Raw genomic sequence first — 18,897 nt, forward strand, 5'->3', positions numbered from 1 at the left:
TAAAGGGATCTGTTATAAATGAACATGTGCTGTGTGAAGAGATAAAACATGGACTGTTGAGTATCCGCTGTAGGATAAGAAAGTTTGCTCCAACAGTAGGTTGGAGACAGACTCTTAGGTAGGTTCCAGCGTGAGAAGGTAGCCGCCCACAGAGGCAAGGATTTATTTTGTCTTTTATTTTATTTTGGCTGTTTTGACGCTTGCAATTGTGTGAAGTAAATTGCATGAATAAATCAGTCTTGTTTTCAACCTCTGCTCGGCTATCTCTCTGTGAAAACGCACCCCCAAAGGGGTCATCCACGCCTACCACCGAGCTAATCCCTCACAATATATATATATATATATATATATATATATATATATATATATATATATATATATATATATATATATAATATATACACACACATATGGTAAAATAAGTATTGAACACGTCACCATTTTTTATAGGTAAATATATTTATAAAGGTGCTATTGACATGAAATTTTCAACACATGTCGGTAACAACCTATGCAATCCATACATACAAAGAAACCATTTGATTGATTTTGGCCCATTCTTCAACATAGTCTTCAAATCTTGAAGGTTCCGTGGACATTTTCTATGAACTCTGATCTTTAGTGCTTTCCAAAGATTTTCTATTGGATTTAAGTCAGGTGATTGGTTGGGCCATTCTAGCAGCTTTATTTTCTTTCTTTGAAACCAATTGAGAGTTCCCCTGGCTTTGTGTTTGGGATCATTGTCTTGCTGAAATGTCCAGCCTCGTTTCATCTTCATCATCCTGGTAGATGGAAGCAGATGTTATCAAGAATGTCTTGGTACATTTCCCCATTTTTTCTTCAGTGATATGAAGTTTGCCAGTACCGTATGCTGAAAAACAGCCCTATACCATGATGTTCCCACCTCCAAACTTCACTGTTGCTATGGTGTTTTTGGGGTGATGTGCAGTGCCATTTGACCTCCAAACATGACATGTATTATGGCATTAAAAGAGTTACATTTTGGTCTCATCTGACCAGACTATATTCTCCCAGTATTTAACAGGCGTGTCTAAATGTTGTGCAGCAAATTTTAAATAAGCTTCAATATGCTTTTTCTTCAGCAACGGAGTCTTACATGGTGAGCGTGCATACAGGCCATGGCGGTTGAGTGCATTACTTATGGTTTTCTTTGAAACCATTGTACCTGCTAATTCCAGGTCTTTCTGAAGCTCTCCACAAGTGGTCCTTGACTCTTGGACAACTCTTCTTAAAATGTTTTCACTCCTCTGTCAGAAATCTTGCGATGAGCACCTGATTGTGGCCAGGTTATGGTGAAATGATATTCTTTCCACTTCCGGATGGTAGCCCCAACAGTTCTCACTTGAACATTCAGGGTTTTAGAAATCCTTCTGTAACCAATGCCATCAGTATGTTTTGCAACAATAAGGTTGCAAAGGTCATGAGATGTTTCTTGTGTGATACCTTGGTAACGAGACACCTTTTAGTTGAGATTAAACCAGCTGATATTAATTTGCACTGACAAGGATTGCTTTCTAATTACTGATAGATTTCAGCTGGTGTCTTGGCTTTCCATGCCTTTTTGGACCTCCCTTTCTTCATGTGTTCAATACTTTTCCCCCTGTGTCATTTCAATCATAACTTAATGACATAACTGAACGTATTTGTTTTGGTTTCTTTGTATGTATGGATTGATTTGGTTGTTACCAACATGCGGTTAAAATTTCATGTCAAAAGCACCTTTAGAAATACAGTAAAACCTTGGACTGAAGGTAACTTGGTCTGTGAGTATTTTACAAGACGAGCAAATTTTATACATTTTAACTTGATAAACAAGCGAGGTCTTGCAATACGAGTACTGTCATGTCACAACTGAGTATAAAAGATAAGAGAAATCCCATTTTAGTCAATGAGAGCCGTCTAAATTAGCACTACTAAAGTCGCTCTGACTTTGGAAAGGTTTCCTGTATTACTTCAAGGCGACTTCTATCCGAATTGACCTAACCTCCCTGGCGGTCTGATTATGTCAGAATTTTTGATTTCCAAGCAGTACATTGTTTTGCATGGAAATCTGTTTTCTATTTTAGGCCTGTAATTATTAGGAATAACTCATTTAAATCTGTCCAAGAGTCTAGTAGACATCCCGGGTATGATAAAGTTCGAAACACAAAATCATAAAATATAATAATAATAATAATAATAATAATAATATTAATACATTTTATTCAATAATATAATCAAACTAAAAACACTGAAATATGTACAAACAAGGGGTGCGATATTACAAGTCACTGTAATAATGGTTTAGTAAACATCTTGGGTATGAAAGATTTTTGAAAGATGAGACTTCAAAGTCCAACGTCACAATCAGGACAATAGAATCTGGTTTCCTTTCTTATTTTCCTTCCACTGTTATCTCTCTTCAAGCAACAAACCACGCACATCCTTGTAGGTGCTGACTTTTTCTCAGTTGGTGGGATATAGTCCATGAAGTGATGACCAGTCCGGCGTTCCGGGTTGACAACGCCAACAGCACGATGTCCAGATCTATTCCCAGACATTGATGGTGTTTGGTGACTTTCCAAATGAAGTCCGAATGAATCACAGGCTTGTCACTCTTTTTTTTTAGCAGAATGCAGGCATTCCACAAGAATTGCTCAAGAAGATGTCTAAAGGTCTTCCTATAGCACTTCTTTTGCGGTTTCCTTATTGCTGGGTAGAATGTCATTGCTTGGTCGGCTCGGTCGACACCTCCCATGGTGTTGTTGTAGTCTATGACTACTTGTGGCTTCATGACTTCTTTCCCACCTTTCATGCGCACCTTACCAGTGGAGGTATTATGCACTGTACTCATTAGGCACACATCTTTTTTGTCCCACTGTTGACGTGCCATCATTTTGCCTTTCTGCCAGGCAACCATTTCTCCTGTCTTTAGCTTCTTTTTGCCAAACATTAGCGGCATGTCGCGCCCGTTAGCCTTTTTACGGTTCCATAGGCATCGGTTTTGTTTTGCATGAGAACCACATAAAGTTCAGGAGATGTATAAAAGTTGTCAGTTGTTACACAATAGCACTGATTTAGCAATGGCTCAATCAGTGAAAGAACAGAAAATGTCCCAAAGCAGTACCCGAATAAGGGGTGGAAACAGCAGAACACAGAAACAGTCCCCAAAGCCAACATGGCCAATCAGGCAACATAGGACTCATCAGAACAACCAGATGAGATCCACCTGAAAACCAAACAAACACCCTCAAGGAAGGCCAAGGGGCCCTCTAAACAGCAGCCTGCAAAACTTATAACATTTGGTTAAAGGTGTGAACAGAAGACCAGGTCGCCCGCCTTGCACACCTGAAGCACAGATGCCCGAGTAGAATGCGCCATGACAGGGAAGGGTGGAACCTGACCCTTAAATAGAATAAGCCTGCACCACTGTCTGTCTGATCCATCTGGAAATAGTCGCAGCAGATGCAGGCAGCCTTTTCTTTGGGCCATCCGTGAGCACAAAGAGCGAGTCAGACTTGTGAAAAGAAGCAGTCAACCCCAAATACACCTTGATCGCCCAAACAACATCCAGGGTATGGAGGGCAATTTCCTTAGGATGTGTAGGCTTAGGACACAGGGAAGGTAACAAGATGTCCTCAAAGTGAAAACTGGAAACCACCTTCGGCAGGAAAGAGGGATCCGGCCGAAGTACCACCTTATCCCTGTGAACCACTAGGTAAGGAGAACGACAGGACAAGGCCTGCGGTGTCTGCAAGAGGGTCCCGAGAGCGGGCCACAAACCTCTGTACCCTCCTGTTGATTCGAGACGCCAACAGATCCACGTCCGGAGTGCCCCAACGAAGGCACAACTGCTGAAACCCCTCCGGATGCAGGGACCACTCCCCTGCATCTAAGGCCTGGCGGCTGAGGTAATCCGCCTGCCAATTTTTCACTCCCGGAATGTGGACAGCGGAGAGAGCTGGAACATGGAGCTCCGCCCAACGTAGAATTCCCGCTATTTCCAGGGCCACCAGGACACTCTTAGTGCCCCCTTGGTGATTGACATAAGCCACCGCCGTGGCATTGTCTGATTGAATGCGCACTGGACAACCCTCCAGACGTTCGGTCCAGTGCGCAAGGCAAAGCCGGATCGCTCTCAGCCCCAGGACATTGATCAGCAACCAAGATTCCTCCAGGGACTAGACTCCTTGAGCTGAGTCCTGATTGAGGATTCCCCCCCACCCGGACAGACTCATATTCAGACTCGCATATTACGCACTCGCAGAATTGTGGTAACAATTGTCCAGTATATAGGGAGAAAGGATTTTCCTGACTGAAGCATCGGAGACTGTAGCCACCAGACCAGGGAATCCGAAGGTCCAGAGAAGGTCTGAAGAATTTGGGTGTTTGTTCCACTTGAGAAGAATTTCCCTTTAAAGAACCCTCTTGTGGAATTGAGCGAAAGGGACCGCCTCGAAGGAGGACACCATCAGTCCCAGCACTCTCATACAGGTCTGAAGGGACGACCAGCCGGCGGACATCAACAGCTGAATCGCTGACTGGAGCTTCTGGAGTTTTTCTGGAGGAAGAAACACCCTGGCTGAGGACGAGTCCAAAGTCAGACCCAGATAGAACAGTTGCATGGATGTGATGACTTCTGAAGATTCACAATCCACCCGAACTCCTCCAGAGTTCTCATGGTGACCCCCAAGTTTAGCATCAGTAACACAGGGGACTCTGCATGGAGAATCAGATCGTCCAGGTAGCCCAGAACCTATATCTCCCGCTGCCGTAACAGCGCCAGGACGGGGGCCAACACTTTTGTGAAGACCCGGGGAGTGGAGGCGAGACCAAAGGGTAACGCCACAAACCGATAGTGATCCTCTCCCACGGCAAAACGGAGAAACCGTTGGTGAGTGGCACAGATTGGTATGTGAAGGTAGGCATCCTTGATGTTTATTGAAGCCAGGAAATCCCCCTGATGTAGGGAGGCCACCACCGTGCGAATAGTTGCCATCTTGAACTTTTGAGCGCGCATGAAAACACTCTCAGTGCCTTCAGGTCTAGAATCGGACGCACCTTGCCCTCCTTCTTGAGAACCATGAACAGGTTGGAATAAAACCCGTGAAAGCGTTCCGCGTGCGGAACAGACACGATCACACCTTGCTGTAGCAGGTCCTGCACCGCCCCATAGAGCGCTCGCAAGCGATCTGGGGACAGGCAGACCTTGGAAGGGAAAAACCTGACCGGAGGAAGAGTGGATCGAAACTCGATCTTGTATCCAGACTGCACAACCACCTGTTTGGGATCCGGACCAGCCACAAGTCCAAGAACCGACAAAGGCGCCCCCCCACCCCAGTCATGGGTGAAGGTGCACCTTCAGGCCGAGGGGGCCTTGTCCGCAGGCCTAGAAAAACCGGAATTCTGTTTTCCAGACCAGGGACGCTTGGAACCACCCGAGGGAGCCTTGAAGGGTTTTGCCTTATCGGCCTCCCCCGAGGAACGAAAATATTTTCTGTGAGCCGAAAAGGACGGACCCCGTCTACGCCGAGGGTCCTTACCCTTGGAAGCCTGTGGAAGAAAAGTACTCTTACCCCCGTAAGACCTTGAATAATGTCGTCCAGGGTAGCCCCAAACAGACGGTCTCCTTGAAAAGGTAGTTCTGTCAAGGCCTTCTTAGAAGCCAGACCTGCAGAAAAAACACTTCAGCCAGAGCATACGCCTGATGACCACCGCCGAAACCAACAGGCGACCCAATAGGGAAGCAGTGTCAAGCACGGAATTCGCAAGCAAATTGCAGCCCCTGCACCATCTGGTTCAACAGCTCTCTAAAGGCAGGAGGGCCAAGCTTGTTCTCCACATCACGGCCTAGCAGCTTCGCCCATTCAGTCACCGTTTGCGTGACAAGGGCCACAGTAAAGGCAGGCCTCAGAGTACATGTTGCAGGTCACGTCCTCCGCCTTCCTATCCTCTGGGTCCTAATGGACGGGGAATCTTCCACCCGAATAACGGTAGCCTTGTTATGCCTGGAGACCGGGGGATCCACTTTAGCTGCTACTGACCACTTCTTCACCAGAGACTCCTCAAAGGGGTAGCGTCTTGTAAACCGTCTAGACACCCCAGGGGAATGTTTCGGCTGATCCCATTCTTCTGCGACTAAGCCAGCAAAAATAGGGGGGAAAAAAAAGGAAAAAAAAACGTTTCCACCCTGGAAGGCTTATGGGTGCTAAAAACAACCTGAGCGACGACAGCCACATCCTCCAATTTTAGGGTTTTACGTACAGAAACAACCAGTGCGTCCACCAGGGCCTTATCTTGCGCAGCAGTAGAAGTAAAGATCTCATCCTCACTATCAGAGGAGGCATGGCGCGGGGTACCAGACCTGGCCGGGGTACCCACGTCTGCGGTGGCTGAGTCAGATTTAGATCCTGAGACATCAGAGAAGGTAGGTGGGGGACGTTTCTTCGCACCCCGCCCTCTAAAGGCCACCTCCACCCAGGACACAAATGCTTCCAGGACCTCCGTGAGGGGGTCCGGTGGGGGCACATGGTCTGAGGGGTCCATGTTGCACTAAAAGAACCTGCCAGCAAACTTTTTTTTTTAATGAAAAGAGCGTCCCCACATCGCTACAACGCCCCCTGGAGGTCAGGCACGCGCTATGAACCTCCAGAGAGAGAGAGAGAGAGAGATTTTGCCCCCAATGACTCACTGTCCCCAGATAGCAGCAATCAGATAAGGAAGTTATGCACGTGTCAGCGGTGGCTCATTAAAAGGAAGTGAGCCAGGAAACTGCCCGGGGTGAAGGGAGGGGCTCCTCCCACCAAAAAAAGCCTCTAGGCACACCCACCTGCCTTGACAGCAAAGACTTCACCGCAAAATGGCCAAAAACGGGTGTACCAAGATGGCTGCCGTCATAAAAGCAGACGAGGCTACAGGAAAATGGCAGGAGAGTGGTAACCAGGACCCACAGGGGGACACCCTGCCACCCCTCCTAACCCATACAGCTGGAGCAACCCCTCGAGGCCCCCCGTCCCCGCACAATCAAGCGAGCGCCGCAGACGGCACACTCCCTGACCCCCATGCGGCCTGCAAATGAGGGTCCGACCATCCCAGGGAGGAGCCCACGTCCACCCCAAAATCTGCCAGGGAAGAGGGGGGGGGGCTTACCCACCGTGCCTGGAACACAGGCGGGCGCCATCTCCTGACAGGACCCCTCTCCACCGAAGTGTGGGGGCGGTCGGCCAAATAGGAATGCTGCAACATGGGCGTCCTGGCGAGACGTTTAACTCGTGGGGCAAGTCTCCGTCCAGTGGGACTATGTCACAGCCGACCCAGCGCGGAGCAAAGGCCTGCACGCGCTCGCTGGCCAGACTGGGGTGACCACTGGATCTAGATATCCAGCCCATCGCCCAGTCCGTCATGGTTGCTTGAAGATCACAGGAAAAAATTCTGGAGAAAAAAAAGCTAGTTAAAAAAACAGAATTTTTGTAAAATCTTACCGTAAAATTCCTTTCTCTGAGTCCTCCGACAGTCGCCGCCCCCTTGCAAGTCCTCACCAATGGGTATTGACCTTCGCTCCGTAGGAGTAGCTAGGCAACAAGAATTGTTAATACAAAAGCTTTTAGCATAGACACACCCCTAGGGGCTGTCCCCTCAGTCAATACCTCCCTGCACCAGCATTCCCAACTCAGTTTGGTAGCATAGCAGTAAGAGTACACAAAAACCCCAAAAGAGGGGCGGGGGGCGGCGACTGTCGGAGGACTCAGAGAAAGGAATTTTACGGTAAGATTTTACAAAAATTCAGTTTTCTTACGTCCTCCGACAGTCGCCGCCCCCTTCCAAGTCCTCACCAATGGGACGTCCCAAAGCAGTGTAGACATGAGGGGTGGGAGACGCAACCATAGAAAGGCAACGCAGTACCCACATCAGAGAAAGGAACCTTACCACAGTAAGAGAACCAACCGGGCAACAGGAAAACGTGCTCAACAGGAGCAACAACCCAGGAAAACAAGTAACCCAGGGGTAAAACACCCCAACAACCAAGGGCCCACAAAAACAAGGGTCCCTAGGAAACTGCCACACTGAGAACTTTACGGCCAAAGGAGGCATCAGCCGATGCCTGAACATCCACCTTATAGAATTTTGAGAAGGTGTGAACGGACGACCAAGTCGCCGCCTTACACACCTGGGCCACAGAAGCCTGATGACGGTAAGCCCAAGACGTACTCAAAGATCTGGTAGAGTGCGCCTTCACAGGGAAGGGAGGAACCTTCCCCTTCAAGGCATAGGCTTGCTCAATGATCTGTCTGATCCATTTGGCGATGGTCGCAGCAGACGCCGCCATGCCCTTCTGAGGTCCCTCAGGAAGGACAAAGAGGGAATCCGACTTGCGAAAAGATTTAGTGGACGACAGGTAAACCCTGATCGCCCGGACAACATCCAAGGAATGTAAGGTAACCTCCTTCGGATGCTTAGGTTTCACGCAGAGCGAAGGCAAGACAATGTCTTCATTTAGGTGAAATTCCGAGATCCTTTTCAGAAGAAAAGATGGGTTAGGTCGCAGGACCACCTTATCCTTGTGGATCACCAGGTAGGGAGAGTTGCAGGACAACGCTGCCAGCTCCGACACCCTGCGAGCCCAAGTGATCGTCACCAAAAAGGCAACCTTCTTGGACAACAGAGACAACGAGATCTCCCTGATCTTTTCAAAGGGAGCCTGTTGTAACACGGACAGAACTAAGTTCAAGTCCCATGGAGGCAAAGGTTCCCTCCTAGGAGGGGCCAAATGTCGCACCCCCTGAACAAAGGTGCTAACCAATGAATTAGACGCCACAGGGCGTTGAAAGAGAACGGCCAGCGCAGAAATCTGACCCTTAATCGTGGCCAACGCCAAACGCTGGTCCACACCCGTTTGAAGGAAAGCCAACACTCTTGACACCGAGTATGAGCGAGGGGAATACCCCCTGGACTCACACCAAGCAAAATACGCTTTCCAAGTACGGTAGTAAATTTTCCCCGAACAGGCTTTTCTAGCCTTGATCAAAGGTGGAATGACCTCAGGGGAGAGACCCCTATCCTTCAGGACCTGGCTTTCAACAGCCAGGCCGTTAAAGCCAGCGACTGTAAAGCAGGATGGAATATCGGCCCTTGAGACAGGAGGTCTTCTCGAGGCGGTAGACGCCACGGAGCGTCGACCGCCAGATTTACGAGGTCTGCGTACCAAGACCGGCGAGGCCAGTCCGGTGGCACCAGAATCACTGTGTGCGGTTTCCGAGGCTAACCTGCGAAGAAGCCTGGACAGCAGTTGAATCGGTGGAAAGGCATACATCAGACGATACTGATGCCAGGGCACCACTAACGCGTCCGAGGCGTCTGCCCGAGGGTCGCGCGTCCTTGCCACGAACCTTTCCACCTTGTTGTTCAGACAAGACGCGAACAGGTCCACATCTGGGGACCCCCACTTCGCGCACAACATCTGGAAGACATCCGGGTGAAGGGACCAATCTCCCTGGTCCAGGGTCTGGCGACTCAGATAATCCGCCTGCCAGTTCTCCACCCCCGGAATGTGAACTGCCGTTATCGCCGGGACGTGCGTCTCGGCCCAAGACAGAATGTCGGCTACTTCCCGAGCCGCTCGGGCACTCCTGGTGCTCCCTTGGTGGTTGATGTAGGCCACCGCGGTGGCATTGTCCGTCTGAACCTGAACTGGACGGCCCCGAAGCCGGTCCGTCCATCTCAGAAGGCAAAGCTTTACCGCCCTCAATTCCAGAATGTTGATCGGAAGGGAGGACTCCTCCCCCGACCAAGTTCCCTGGGCGGACAGAACGCCCAGAACACCACCCCAGCCCGACAGACTGGCATCCGTGGTGAGCACCGTCCACGACAATGGACGAAAAGACTTGCCCCCCGACACCGTCGGGGACTGGAGCCACCACAGAAGATCCCTTCTGGTGCTGTGGCTCAATGAGATCCGCAGATCCAGGGATTGCGGCCGCCCGTCCCACTCGGCAAGAATCTCCGCTTGGAGACTCCGCGTGTGAAACTGGGCAAAGGGGATCGCCACGAAAGCCAAGACCATCAAACCTAGACATCTCATGCATGTCCGGAGACACGATTGTCGGTTGTCCCTGAGGGACCTGACCTCGTTCTGAAGAGTCCGAAGCTTGTCTTCTGGTAGGAAAACCTTCGCTTGGACAGAGTCCAGAATCATTCCCAGATAGGGAAGACGAACCGAAGGACACAGAGTCGACTTCGGAATGTTTATGGTCCAACCGAACTCCTGCAGAGTCCGCATCGTGGTGGACAGGTCGGTCACCAGGCTCTGACTGGCGTTTGACCGTATCAGGATATCGTCCAGATACCCCAAGACAGCAATGCCCTGTGCTCTCAACAGGGCCAGAACTGGCGCCAGCACTTTGGTAAAAACCCACGGAGCCGAAGCGAGACCGAAAGGTAACGCCACGAATTGGTAGTGATCCTCCGCAATGGCAAATCGAAGGTACCTCTGGTGACCCTCGAAAATGGGGATGTGTAGGTACGCATCCTTCAGATCGATGGAGGCCATGAATTCCCCCGGACTCAGGGCAGCCACCACTGATCGCAGAGATTCCATGCGGAACTTGCGCACCCGCACAAAGCAGTTCAGAGCTTTCAGGTCCAGAATCGGACGCACTTTGCCCTCCTTTCTGGGCACAGTGAACAGATTGGAGTAAAACCCCCAAAATCTGTCCCGATGAGGCACCGGAACCACCACCCACTGGGCCCGCAGGTCCCGCACCGCAAGGTGCAGATTCTGCAAGCGCTCCGGAGACAGCTGAAGATTTGAGGGAAAAAATCTGCCCGCCGGCCGAGAGAGAAATTCGATCTTGTAACCAGATCGAACGATTTCCTGAACCCATCTGTCCCGAATGCGGGTCAGCCAAGGTTGTAGGAAACCGCGCAGACGTCCCCCCACCCCAGAAACGGGTGAGGGCGCCCCTTCAGGCGGAAGTGGTATGGGAAGTTGAACTGGACTGGCCGGACTTCTGCTTCCCCGCCCACGGCTTCTTCTGAGAGCTTTGGCCTTTGAAGGGCTTGCCCTTGGACTGTGACCGAAAGGCACGAAAGGACCCCTGAGAGGGCCTAGACAAGGAATTCCGTTTACCACGGAAGGACTTATGCTTGTGGGACTGGGGCAGGAGAGTACTCTTGCCCCCCGTAACCCCTTTTATCAGAGTATCCAAAGCCTCGCCAAAAAGGCGAGATCCCGCGTAGGGAAAATCTGCCAGTGTCTTGCGAGAAGATTGGTCGACCGACCAATTCTTCAGCCAAATCAGATGACGGTTCAGTATCGCCACGCTGGACAGGCGCGCAGCCAAGGGAGCTAAATTCAAGTCCGCATCACACAAGTACATGACACCCTGATGGATCTGGTCCACCATAGCCAACGTGGTAGGTGAAGCTGAATCAGCCACCAAGGTGCGCCTAAGCATCTTCGTCCAATCTGCAACAGCCTGTGCCACCATAATGGAAGCAAAAATAGGCTTCAGCATAGAACCAGCCACCATATAGGCATGACGAGCAAGAGACTCAATTCTCCTGTCCATAGGGTCCCGGAAAACCGGGGTATCCTCAGAAGGCACCGCAGTAGCCTTGTTCAAAATGGCCACCGCGTGATCCACCTGAGGCGCCACACACCAACGCTCGTCGGTGGAGGGAGCAAACGGATAAAGCAGTTTAAACTTATTTGGCACAGTAAAGGGCTTCTTCAAATTGCGCCACTGTTCATTAACCGTATGGTGAAATTCAGGAGGACAGGGAAAAACCTGCGCTGATTTGCGAGTCCTCTGCGTTCCAAAAGAGGACACCCTAGCAGGAGGAGTAGGCTCATCCTCCAGGTGCAAGGTATCTTTTATGGAAGCAATCAGCTCATTCATGAGTGCAAGCTCTTCAGGCGAGCCAGGGGGAGAAACATCAACCCCCTCCACCTCTGCCTCCCCCTCAGACCCCAGAAGGTCCAAAGATGAGCGGGACCCTGAGAAGGGTACGCCAGCCACAGCAGCCACATCGCCCTCTGAATCAGAGGAAACGGACACCCTGGCCCTTTTTGAGGATCGTTCAGCCATCAGCATCTGCACCTGAGACACTAAAGAAGCCACTACAGCGGTCAGATCGGCCCCCTCGGGGGGTGCAGCAGCCCCCTGGTCCCCCACCAGGGCGGGGGGAAACTTGCTATCCTGAGAATCCATGCCCCAGCACAGAAAAGCAATAAAGGTACTGGCCCTTTAATACCACAGCGAGCGTAGCCCACCGCACACTACTGTATGCACCGACCCCGCAGGGGTAGATAACACTGAGCACACGGAATGATAGGACAAGAAGGTAAAAACCTGGAGAGAGCACAACAGACTGCTGCCACCGATCGCTGTTCCCAGAGAAAGAGGAAGTGATGCAATGCTGGCTGACTGATATAGCCTATGAAGGCTCCGGCAAAATGGCCGCTCGGCTGGGGGGGGGGGGGGGAGGCTACAGTAAAATGGCGCCGACATGTGCTCTGACGAGCAACGCCCGCCAAAATGGCGGCGAATGGCGCCAAAACACGGCGCTGCACAGGGACAGGGCCGGTCACAGCATTCAGGCAAAGAAAAAAATGGCGGATCGCCGCAGCGACCGCCGCACACACACGTCTGCACACAAAACTGCACCCAGAGCATAACTCACAGCAGAGCAGAATGGCCCCCCCTCGCAGCCCACAGGCAGTGCAGCCACACAGGGATCTGACAGGGAGCCCGCAGTTACACAAACATGGGGGGTACTACACAGCCACAGACTGACACCCACACAGAAGGTCCCCACACAGAAGGTGCTTACCGTACCGGATGGCGTGGGGAGCCGTCTCCAGCGGCAAACCGCTATCAAGTCAGACAGGGAGTGCCGCAGCCAGGACGCTTGTGGACCGCAGCCATAGACCGCAGCATGGCGTCCAGTGAGGTAGCCACCTCACAGGCAGCATCCCTGCAGCGAACAGGGATGGGTCGTTCAATGTGCCAGGGCAAACCTAAGCTGAACGCTCGATGGCAGGCTGGAGATCCATCTGGCTCTCAGCCCTGGGATCCAGGGCGGCCAGTCCGAGACCCAGCTCCGCATGACGATTCTTCATTTGAAGATCCCTAAACTAAGGCTGCCAAAATAACAGCTAGTAAAGAAAAGAGAAAAATACTTGAAATAAAATCAAATAAAGGGTAGAAGGCTGAGACTGAGCCCCAGCACAGGAAAGCCAGCTACTCCTAAGCTAGGCAAGAGCAAACTGAGTTGGGAATGCTGGTGCAGGGAGGTATTGACTGAGGGGACAGCCCCTAGGGGTGTGTCTATGCTAAAAGCTTTTGTATTAACAATTCTTGTTGCCTAGCTACTCCTACGGAGCAAAGGTCAATACCCATTGGTGAGGACTTGGAAGGGGGCGGCGACTGTCGGAGGACGTAAGAGAAAATACTTCTATGGCAGGACCAAAGATCCCAGCAAGGAACTAGGTCCTTACTCCTGACTAGGCAGATTAAAACTGACATCCTATGCAGGAAGAGAGAGGGTATACCCCCAGGGACTGCCCATAGGCATAGCCAGAAGTTTTTTCTGCCTAGTGTCCTACTCCTGTAGGGGGCGGTATAACCCTACTGATATGCATCAGAGGACTGCGTCCGTCAATGAACTATAGAGAAAATGCATTCTGAGTCCATCACTTCCTGCATCATATGACCATAAAGGAAACGTAATTTTCTATCATGCACCACTTTACTGCATCAAAGGAGCCACTTCTTTGCATAAAGGCGAAGGGCTTTTGAGAGGATGATGTTTCGAAGAAGCTATGTGCAGCATCCTATTGACCCCTCCCATCAGCCATGATCTGCCTGCTTTGTGCCTGCTTTGTATAAAATAAAAAAAACAAAAAAAAAAAAACAAAGTCCCAGTGATAATGGGGATATGTAATGAAAACAGAAAAGTTTAAAGGTCAGTAGTAATAGGGGGAAGCAGAAACCAGGAAAGGCAAATATACTCAAACTTGGACTTCAAGACATAAGTTTACTTTGAGAATTGTGATTCTTTTTCTATAAAACACATTTAACTTTAAGCAGCAGGAAGTAAAGGGATCTATATACCCAAGAAGTCCTATTAGGTCTTCTGTCGATAACACCGGCTATAATTAAGGTTAGTGCCTGTGTCAACGGGCTTCTGGTTTGTGCCAAACGCCTCAGATTGACATCAGTTTGAGATGTTTCTGAGACCATTAAAATGTATGGACAGGTGCATCTGCCATACAGTTGACCTCCTTTTGACCTGCTTCAAGCTGCTATTGCATTTAAAATGACTTGTATAGGAATGCAAAACCCTCTTGAAGCAAACAAAGCCCACTGACACAGACCCTTAAAAAGATCGTATGCTACACAGCTTTCGAGAGCTGATCATGACAGTTCCTCCGATATTATCCGATCAGACAAGCACGGAAATTTTTCTCGTACGATACCAGATCGTACTAGTTTTCATTTATTCAGTACAGTGGTCGTTCGAAAATACAATACAATTACACTACAACACGTTACATCACTTCTGAATTTTTATTCGGTTGTACTAGAATTTTCATAACTTTAGTAAACAATTCAGTTTTGATATGAGATTAGCATGCAAAAAAAAAAAAAAACGGACGATCATTTGTCTGATAATCTCGTTGTGTGTACCAGGCTTTACACTAAATTGCAGCTCTAGGTTCAGTTAAGGGACTTGTTCATCTGTTGAAATCTCTATGAAAGCTTCTTACTGAATAAAACCCGCCTCTGCATAAACTTGTGGCAAGGCGTAGCACTTTTCACAACACCAAAAAACAAACTCATATCTTTATACACAAAAACAACTCATGCACTGGAAAAAATCGTGAATACCTCAAAGAAAATTATAACATTTGGACTCTCTTCCTTCATGTGCAAAAAATGAGTAAACCGCTCATTAAATATGATTTGCTCATCCCATTCAGGAGCAGGAGTCTTTAGTTGCTTGAAGTCATACGGTTGTGTAAACATAGGGAGGATATATTCATCTCTTTCTTGGTCGTACAATGGTGAAGCTGCTTCAGTACTGCAAAACAGAATGACATTTTTAAAAGAAATTTATTCCTTATTTACTGCTTCGGAGCTAAAGATTTTTTTGGTCACAGCAAATACAGGATACTTCATCTGACTTGCAAATGTACAGAAATGCCAAGATTCTAAATGTACCTATTGAGCAGCTAATAAAACATAAAAGTACCACAGCAAATTTTACATTTTAAAAAGGGATTGTAAAGGCAGGAGGTTTTTTTTATCTTAATGCATTCTATGCATTAGGTTAAAAAAACAGTGGTGTGAAGCAGCCCCCCCCCCCCCCTCAGCCCCCCTAATAGCTACGTGAGCCCATCTTTATCTAGCGATGTTTCAGGAGTGTCTCAGCTGCCCGGGACCCCCCTCTTCATTGGCTAAGACAGAAGCGCGGATTGATTGGCTCCGGCTGCAGTCAAAGTCATTCAGCCAATCAGTAGAGAAAGGGGGCGGGGCAGGGTGGAAGCGCTCTGTCTGAATGGACACAGGAAGCTGTGACTCGGCTCGAATGCCTCCACAGCAAGCTGCTTGCTATAGGGGCACTCAACAGGAGGGAGGGGCCAGAAGCACAGAAGAGGGACCCAAGAAGAGAAGGATCTGGGCCACTCTGTGCAAAACCACCTGCACAGAACAGGTAAGTAAAACATGTTTGTTTTTTTTAATCAAAACAAGACTTTACATACACTTAGGCTCCGTTCACATGTAGGCGTTGGCGTTTTTCAGGCGTTTGTTTATCGTTTTTCAGGCGTTTTACAGGCGTTTTTATAGGCGTTTTTGCAAGCGTTTTACAGGCGTTTTTTGGGCGTTTTTAACAGGTGTTTTTGTGTAATGAGGTGACCAATGGAAAAGCAGAGTGTTTTTTTTTTTTACAACATTTGCAAAGGAACCTCCCAGGGACCTCCTCCTCTGCATTGGACCTCCCAGGGACCTCCTCTTCTGCATGATCTTTTTTTTTTATGGTTCTGGACATGCTACAGAGCTGAAACTTCACAGGTACACTTTTTAGACCCCCCAGACACTAAATCCAAAGAAATCTTTTTTTTTTTTTTTTTTTTTTAATTTTTTCAATAATTGGCTCTCTATCAAAAACGACAATTTTTAAGAACTTTTTTTTGCCTGATTCATAGTCCCTGGGGCATGATCCAGAACCCTAGGCACTTTTTAGGGGCATTTATTGGGTTTTAGGCATAGCAGAGTCAGTTCACCTAAACTTCGTTATGGTCACCTTGGCATGGAAGAGTTTGGTCACCCTGGCATAGCAGAGTCAGTTCACCTAAACTTCGTTACGGTGACCTTGGCATGGAAGAGTTTGGTCACCCTGGCATAGTAGAGTCAGTTCACAGTCACCTTGAGTTCGGTCACCCTGGCATAGCAGAGTCAGTTCACCTAAACTACATTACGGTCACCTTGGCATGGAAGAGTTTGGTCACCCTGGCATAGTAGAGTCAGTTCACAGTCACCTTGAGTTCGGTCACCCTTTCATAGCAGAGTCAGTTCACCTAAACTACATTACAGTCACCCTGGTATGGCAGCAGGCTAAGTCAGTAAAGTTCATTACGGTCACCTTGGTATGGCAGGGTCTGGTCACCTAAACTGCCTAACTGCTGTTCTCCATGTTTCAGGAAAATGTGCTCACAGCAGAGGCATGCCAAGGGGGTGGAGACCTGGGTGGAGAGCTGCGTGGAGAGCTGGGTGGAGAGTTGTGTTGTTTGAGCTGATCAGGAGCAACTAAACGCTTGTAAAACGCCTGTGAAACGCCAAATATCACTTTACATTGAGGTCTATGGGACAAAACGCCTGTGATCTGCCCAAAAAGAAGCTCAAGTACTTTTTTGAGCGTTGGGCGTTTTCCTTAGGGCGTCAAAACGCTCAGATGTGAACAGGGGTCATTGCAATGAATGGGATTTGTCTTGTTGGGCATTTTGAGAGCTGATCAGTGAGCAGAAAAACGCTCCAAAAACGCTCAAAAACGCCTACATGTGAACAGAGCCTTAGTCCCAGTTCATACTGGGGCAACTTATCAGGCGACTAAGCAGCCTGACAAGTCGCACTCCATTCAGTGCAATAGAACCGTTCTAATTGGAGCAACTCAAGTCGCTCTGACTTAGAAGAAGGTTGATGCACTACTTTGGGGGCGGCTTGCATTGACTTCTATTAGAGAAGTCGTTTGCAAGCCCTGCTGAAGTCGCTCTGAACAGGGCGGCTTCAGAATCGGGCGACTTTGAAGCCGCCCCAGAGTGAACCTAGCCTTAAACTACAGGTCTGCTGTTTGGATAGCAAACAATGCTTTCTTTTGGCAGTACCGTCTTTGAAAACATTTTTGTTTTATGTATCCCAAAGACAAAACAGAAGAAAAAAAATAGGTTTTTATCTCAATTGAGGAGTAAAACATTTTACCACTCCCCCCTCCCCCCAACCCCATTAGACATCCATGGACGTCCTTCACTTTCAGTTGTTTATACCGGGATAATGCCTGCAGCTACAGCAATCATCCCAGTATTGTTTTGCTCAGTCAGTCCCATGTAAAAAGCTATATTAGCTACTAATTAGAGGTTTTCGCCGCCTACCTGCGCCTCTCTGGGCTCTACAGTGCGATCAGGGACTCAGGATCCGATCCGGGGGTGCCGACAAATTATGTCAATTATCAAAGAGCTGGCTGTGAACCAGACGGTTTGCGGCCATCTCTATGGTCCTTGGAGGCCAGAAGCGACATCATGACATCACTTCCAGTTGTGGCAGATGTATCCACTGCCATTGTTTGTTCTGGAAAGCATGAGATCAATGTTTTTTTTTATCTCATGCTTTCCAGGGTAGAGGATATAGACCTCATATGTCCCCATAAAGAAGACCTGTCATGACTTATTTCTATCACAAGGGATGTTTATGTTTCTTGGGATAGGAATAAGTGCCGGTTCACACTGATGCGCTTGCGATTGTAATGCGAATTTGCGGTGCGAGTTTACCTTGCGTTTTTCCATAGTACAGCGCGATTGCAATGCGAATCGCATTGCGTATAATCATGTTAATTAGCTCAGGTGCGATTTTTGCTCCAGCCAATCCAAATGAAATGGGTGTTAACTTCCGGTGGACTTCCTGGTCTTTATGAGGAGAGTACACCGTGGAGTGTGAGCTGTGGTTTTGTTTGGAGATTACGTTGTGGAGAGTGTGCTGTATTTTGGTGTATTGCCACTATGTTTCATTTGCCTTTGGTCATGGCAGCAGTTGCTACTGCCACTGCTGCAGTCTTGATCAATAAGGACAGGAGGAGGAGAAGGATGAGGATGATGATGATGAGAAGACGAAGGTATTGGGTTCATCCCATAATTTCAAACAGGGAAGAGAGAGGTCAGTTCAATGTCTTCTATCATGATCTCCGGCAACATGAAGAGAAGTTTTTCAACTATACTCGGATGTCTGTTAATAGGTTAGTATGTGAGAGGGAGTCTCTCCTTCTTCTTCTCTCTTTTTGCTGCTTCCCTCTATATCTCTTTTTTCCCCATCTCTCTTTTTCCTCTCTCTCTGTTTTCACCTATATCTACCCCCGAATCATTCCTGAAGCTCCCCACGCCCCCCTTTTGCTTGCCACTTACGTGTGTTGTGTTTTTTTTTAGTTTTGACGAATTACTTGGGCTGCTCTTTTCACGTTTGGAGCGTCAGAACACCACCTTCCGGAACAGTGTTGTGCCTGCTGAAAGATTGCTTGTTACATTACGGTAAGTGTGATATATTTTGTGAAAAGTCATGTATTTTTTTTCTCCATAGTTAGCAATACAGTGAATGCAGACAGATATGATGGCAAAGTTGACTTCAAAAA

General features: G+C 48.6%; 1 protein-coding gene across 1 annotated transcript in view; it reads right to left on the reverse strand.

Moving 5' to 3' along the window:
• AHI1 (Abelson helper integration site 1) overlaps positions 1–18,897 on the reverse strand; it is a gene marked incomplete at its 5' end in the record, with an annotated part of 647,577 nt that overhangs the window by 524,981 nt on the left and 103,699 nt on the right. The window contains 1 exon segment of the mRNA XM_082249437.1: positions 14,892–15,084. Within this exon segment, the coding sequence (XP_082105563.1) occupies positions 14,892–15,084 (193 nt within the window).

This window comes from Pelophylax lessonae (assembly GCF_965119305.1).
Source record: "Pelophylax lessonae genome assembly, chromosome: 3".
Lineage (NCBI taxonomy): Eukaryota > Metazoa > Chordata > Amphibia > Anura > Ranidae > Pelophylax > Pelophylax lessonae.